General features: G+C 40.1%; 1 protein-coding gene across 1 annotated transcript in view; it reads left to right on the top strand.

Annotated features, from left to right (window-relative positions):
• The first annotated feature begins 272 nt into the window (after window positions 1–272).
• arhgef4 (Rho guanine nucleotide exchange factor (GEF) 4) overlaps window positions 273–6000 on the top strand; it is a 139216-nt gene continuing 133488 nt past the window's right edge. Inside the window, exon 1 of the mRNA XM_067577655.1 lies at window positions 273–685. Coding sequence (XP_067433756.1) covers window positions 494–685 — 192 coding nt within the window. The 5' untranslated portion in view covers window positions 273–493. The remainder of the gene's footprint in view (window positions 686–6000) is intronic.

Genomic DNA, 6000 nt, shown 5'->3' with positions numbered 1-6000 from the left:
ATGAAAGTACTCAAGTACAAGTGCCTCAAAATTGTACTGAAGTACAGTACTTGAGTAAATGTACGCAGTTACATTCCACCACTGTCAGTATCTCTACAGTTCTGGCTAACGTTACCTAAAATCAGGCAGGTAACTGTTGAAGAGGGCAGATGTTGAATGATGCTGCCACAGCGGGGCGCTGTAAACCGACGCTCATGATAAATGGAAGTACAAGCAGCTGATAGTGATTAGGAGGGAAGTCCTGGGACTTTACATTTGAGAAGTGAAATGTGTTCATACTGGCAGAGTACCGGACTGATGCAGGTCAGTTGAATCCTCTCAGCTGGCATCACCAGCTTCTGTCAAGTGGCTGAAACGTCAAAGTTTCTGGGATCTGATAGTATGGGAGACTCTTCAAACTTCCAGACACTGCTCTAATACAAGTGGTTGCTTCTTGGTGAGCTGCGAACTCTTCTGAGCCACATCTAACCTGACACAGCGGACCAGTAACCTGATGGATGAGTCGAGGAGCAGCAGGGACCTGTCCGCGCAGCACAGCGGGGCCGCTCGTTCAGAGTCCGAGCCGAGGACCGGAGAGCAGCCGGAGCAGCTCGCCAATCTGAACTGTCTACCGGAGAGATACCGGACCGCCAAGTCCAGCCTGGCGGCGTACCTGCTTTGCTGGGCTCTGCTCCGATGGTACAAGGTAACATTTCCTCCTAAAAGTTGACTGTGACATTTTAACTGTGAATTTCAGTGTAATCTTAATAACAAATACCACAAACAAGACTAATTAAAGCACATTTTAATTAAAACATTAACAAATGGGTAGTTTTAGTTTTAGTTTTGTCTGATGAGACGCGTAACAATGGAACACAGTTCATTGCAGTAAACAAAGATTTTGTATTGTATGCATATTGCCCAGTTTATAGCTTGTACAGTAAGATCCAACAGTCATCAGTGTCTTCAGCTCAGTTTTGGTCACAATCTAATAATCTGGCCAACTAGGCTGCACATAATCCAAAGTTTCAGTTTCAACTGTTCAAATGATAAAACACCTTTTAGAAACAGCAAACTGAGGCACTGCAGACTCCAGTTGTTGAAGGAGCACATTAACTGAACCTTCATCAACAAACGCATTATTACCATGTTTTTATGGCTTTTTGTACAATGTGGCCATAACATATCAGAGATTTTGCCACACTGTGGCATCTGCCCTTTTCATATCTGTTTGTATTGGACTATTGTGCTGCAAATTACTGAGCATTTATGGTATGGTGGATTTTTATATGATTTTCATCAGTGTGATGATATTTGTCAGCTACAGAGACATTCCTGTCTGGTGGTTATTTTATCCATTAGACAAATTCTCAATTGACTTTCCTTCAAAGTAACCATATAACAATACATATAAAGATAAAGAAGTACAAAATTACACATACATTGATAGAGGATTTTATCCACATGGCCCACTGCTTATTGTTTATTGCTGCTTCAGCAGATGTTAATAGAACTTGATGATCCTGATGATGAAAAAGTCCATAAGTTGAATCGGGAGAGAACTTGGTAAATAAATGGTATGTGGTCTGAACTGTATGATCTTATAGAAAACAGACAGTTTTACAGGATAATGACAAGAGGACAGAGTGCACTAATGTTCTCAGTCAGGGCTGACTGGTGTCTGTTTTCTACTCTAGCAACCGTGTTGCTAAGATAGCAAACAGAAACACAGAACACATCAAAGCAGTTTGCAAAGCATTAGGGTATTTGTGAATGAGTCTGTTATATGTTAAGAACTGTGTAAAACAAATTTACACACATTAGACTTCTGGAGGTACTTTATGCCACACTAGTGCACTCATAACTCAGAAATCATCAGTTTATATTCCATGAGTACAGAATGGATATTGATCCTTCCAGAGTATAGCTATGAAAAGAGGAGATTCTGTTGAAATCTTTTCAGATGTTTGGAGTAGTTGACCTGACACAAACCAGCATGTGGAGTTATCAGATGGAATGTTTAATGTGTTTACACATAAGATCTTTATAGCTGACTGTTGCTCTTTTCAGTGGATTAACCAGTTTAGGGCAGTGAGCCTCATCATGACAAACCAGTTATAGAGGCCAAATCAGATCATCTGTCAGAAGTCTTCAAGAGTGTGCACAACATTAGCAGTGTGTCTGTTGCCATGGCTACAGGGCCCATATATGAAACACGAAATGATCGATTGCGTAAGCATTCATTTTATACAGTGGCACTTGAAAGCTCCAGCAGCAACTTAGTCATTTTGTGGCAAAAACCAAATCTCAAAGAAGAATATTCCAAACAAATGTGCAGCAAGGCCAGCAAAGCATGAATGAAATTAATCACTGAGTCTAAGAGATAAAAAATATGTTTTTATAGGTCCTGTGTTCCATCTACAGAAGTCCTGAAAGGTCATAATCTTGTTTGAAGATAACATGTTCACACAAATCATTTTCTTGCGCACCCATGTAATTATCTTGTTTGTACAGAGGCCATATTGCGCACAAGTTATGTTGTGTGCACATGTCATTATCTAGATTTATCTAGATAATAACGTGTATAATCTTTTGGGCTTGTGGGGACTCAGTAATATTCACACCTAAGGTGCTAAGACTCATATGGCAGGCAACATTTTCACAGTGGTAGAAATGTGAATTCCGTTGAGTTGGTACTGCTTTGTTATAACTGTGAGTGTTAACAGAATTCTCTGAACTGTTTCCAACAAATTATTTATATATGCAGCTATTTTTTTTAGTGATTTACATACATTCAATAGCTGCCTTCAGCGGCAAAGCAGGAGGAAGAGATTTTGATATTTACAAACCAGTGCAAAAAAGATGGCGGAAAGGTGTATAACAGTGGTTACCAACCTCTTTTTTTGTAACCCCTGAAATAGAACCAATGTCTGCTTGTTACCCCTCACATCACAGATTATTCCCTTAATGTGGACATAAATTGTAAGCCATTCAACCAAAGTATTCTTCTTCCACAGATTCTTTCATGAAGGATTTTTACAGTACAGAAGAGATACAAATGTCCAGTATTTCACATGAAAAAAAGGAAAAAGTAGGCAGATGTTCACAGGAGTTTTTTCTTCAATCCTCTTGTGACCCATCAAATTCATCTTCACTTCGAGGGTTGGGAATATCCTGCTAATTCAGGTCAGGACCTGAATTAGCCTGTTGCAGGATGTTTTTAAGAATCTGTCATGTGTTTTCATTGCACTGTATTCAGTGATGTCAGCGCTGTAGTGCACCATCAAAGTTTGCCATGACTCACTGCACATTGATTTGACAAAACCATTAGCAAGCTTAATAAGATAAGGGCGTATCAGGTTGAGGGTTGATCCCCAGGGTGAAAAATGTCCATGGACTTGGCTCATGTTCTCATCTTTGCTGTGCTGACTGCAGGGACAAGCAAAGTCATGTCTTGAATCTGCCTGCAGGCTTCACTCTGTTCAGCAGCTACAGAGGTGTTCTGGCTCACATCTAGTCGGACTGATCCACCTCCTCCACACGCTGTTGGATTCCAAGGTTCAGCTCATGGACGTCTGCAGGCATGCAGCATGTACTCTTTTCTTCACTGATATATCCAATTAGGTTTTTGAGTGTGAATAGATCGATCAGTCTTCATTTAAACTGAGCTATTTTTGTTGCTGTTTTTTGTTGTTTTTCTGTTTTTTCACCTTGTAGTAGAACAAAAGTCTTGGTATGCTTCAGAGAAAGTGCTTGTTGAATTGTCAAACAGTGTCTGAAATCTCCTCTGCACACATCTTTCTGATAGTGGAATTAGGGGAGCTGTGTGTGGCACTTTTTGTAACTTTCAGAAACTGACAATCTGAAAATTATGCCCACTTTCCACGGTGATTGGTCAGATGTGTGGAGGTGAGAAAATAGGCAGGATTTTATTTTCTCTCTCAAGTTTCTCTTTTAATTCTTCTCACAACTACTTGTCACTTCACATATAAGTATAGTTTCATGAGTGCATCACCATGAATGCCTTTAAGTAAAGATTGTGCAAAAGTGTGCACATTTATCCCCGTTTGATTAATTATTGCATCTTGCCTCTCTCTAAGATGGCAAGTTTTTCACCCTGCCTTTAAGGTTATCTGCTTTTTTAAAAAAGCATAAACATGTAAGGGAAAAAAAATGTGGATGCTGGGAACAGCTACACTTTTGCCTTCAGACATATTTGGATGACATCTTGTATAAACTTGAGCATTCCTCAGCCCAGAAATTCACAGTCAAATGGAAGTTAGAGTGTTTTTAGCTTCTGTACTCTTACACACCTCCCAGTGAGGCATATGTGGGTGGTGTGCAGAGAGAAACAAAGCTGTATAGGAGTCACAGTAAAGTCATTACAGTGTGCAGTGGTTAATTTTGATTTTCTTATATGTTCCTGTGACCGACCAGCACCTGACTGAAAATACTGGCTGTGCATATTTGGTATATAACAAGAGATAAGAGAACAGAATTAGAACTTTGAAAATGTATTTTTTATTAAGAAGATAGAGTCACATTACTGCAAGTTCATTTTACAATATGAAGTTTAGGTCATAGTTAAAAATCTGAATCATGATTTAAATTACCAAATTACATTTCAACTAACTTGCCAGCCATTGACTCATGAATCAAAATTAATCACAGTGATTCCCACTTTTCCATGTACCAAGAGCCAGTTTCTGTAGATGAGGTTCATCTCAATACCTTCTCATTTGCATTTATCCACTACCTGGCTGGCAACGCAATCGTTGTGGGTGTGATCCCACATGGCAGTGACCACACAGCTTTTTCAGGAGTAGTCCAGCTCTGTCCCATGGGTGCTCTCTAACTCTAACCACCACAAGATCAGTAGTAGGGATTCCCGACACAGAGCACGACATCTTATCAGTGAGGAGGAGGGGGGATGATGAGATGGGGAGTGGGTACAAAGAGTGCATGATGAGAATCCCACTCTGACTTCAGACCAGGACAGACACTGTTAATGCAACAGAGACCACCAGAAACTTCACAGGGAGTCACCACTTACCATAAACCATCTCTTCTGGTACTCCCTAAAGACAGGACCCCCCTGAGAGGAAGATTGGAGTGGTGTATGACATCATCATGACATCACATGTGTCAGCTGTGGGGAACACTACATCAGTGAAACAGCAAGGACTATGAACAAGAGACTATATGAACAGCAGAAACAGACATTAACTGTCCGTGAACACCAGTCCAAAACCTCTCACAGCATCCACTGTAAAGAGGTCAAAGTTCAGGAGATCTGCCACCAGAGACACAGGTCACACATATACAACAACCTGCTATCATGTGGCCAAAGTTCCACACTGAGATCAGGTGATGACAACTGGATAAACTCCATCCTCAGTGTGGTTGAAAGCTTCTCAAAAAGCTAATGAGTGGTTTGATGGGAGGTGTGCGTTCTTGCCCTGTCAGCCTTTGTTATAGTGTTACTAGAGTGTTACGAGTTAACTTGGTGACAAAACTACAAAAATAAGTGTAAAGTTGAAACAAATCTGAAATGTTCTTTAAAGGGAAACTTGGTTGACTTTGAAAGTAAGCTATGCTTTCTGTTCTCCAGCACAACAAAATCCTCCTGGCACTCCTCTCTAACTCTGTCATGGCTGAATATTTAGCTGATTTCAATGATTTTGAAAGGTAACGAAAAACGTTTTATTTCTCTGTATGGTTCTTTCCATAATGTTGTCAGACAACAATCCGAGCCTGTCAGTGGCAAAAACAAGCACTTTTAGTGGACGTACATTGACGGCACTATTGCCCCATTGGATTACATTGCAGCCCGTTTCATGTCTGCTGGCTGAAGCGCTCTCATTCAATATTTGACCAATTCAAAAACTGTTGTCACCATTAGTCACTTAGACACAAAAAGATGGGAAAATAGGGTCCAGGTTGAAAAATACAGAAATTTCCCTTTATATGTATTTAAAAAGGACTATTCCTTTAAATGTTGAAAGCCATAAAACACAATAA

This window comes from Thunnus thynnus, chromosome 21 (assembly GCF_963924715.1).
Source record: "Thunnus thynnus chromosome 21, fThuThy2.1, whole genome shotgun sequence".
NCBI classification, from domain to species: Eukaryota; Metazoa; Chordata; class Actinopteri; order Scombriformes; family Scombridae; genus Thunnus; species Thunnus thynnus.
This window is presented reverse-complemented; position numbering and strand designations above follow the sequence as displayed.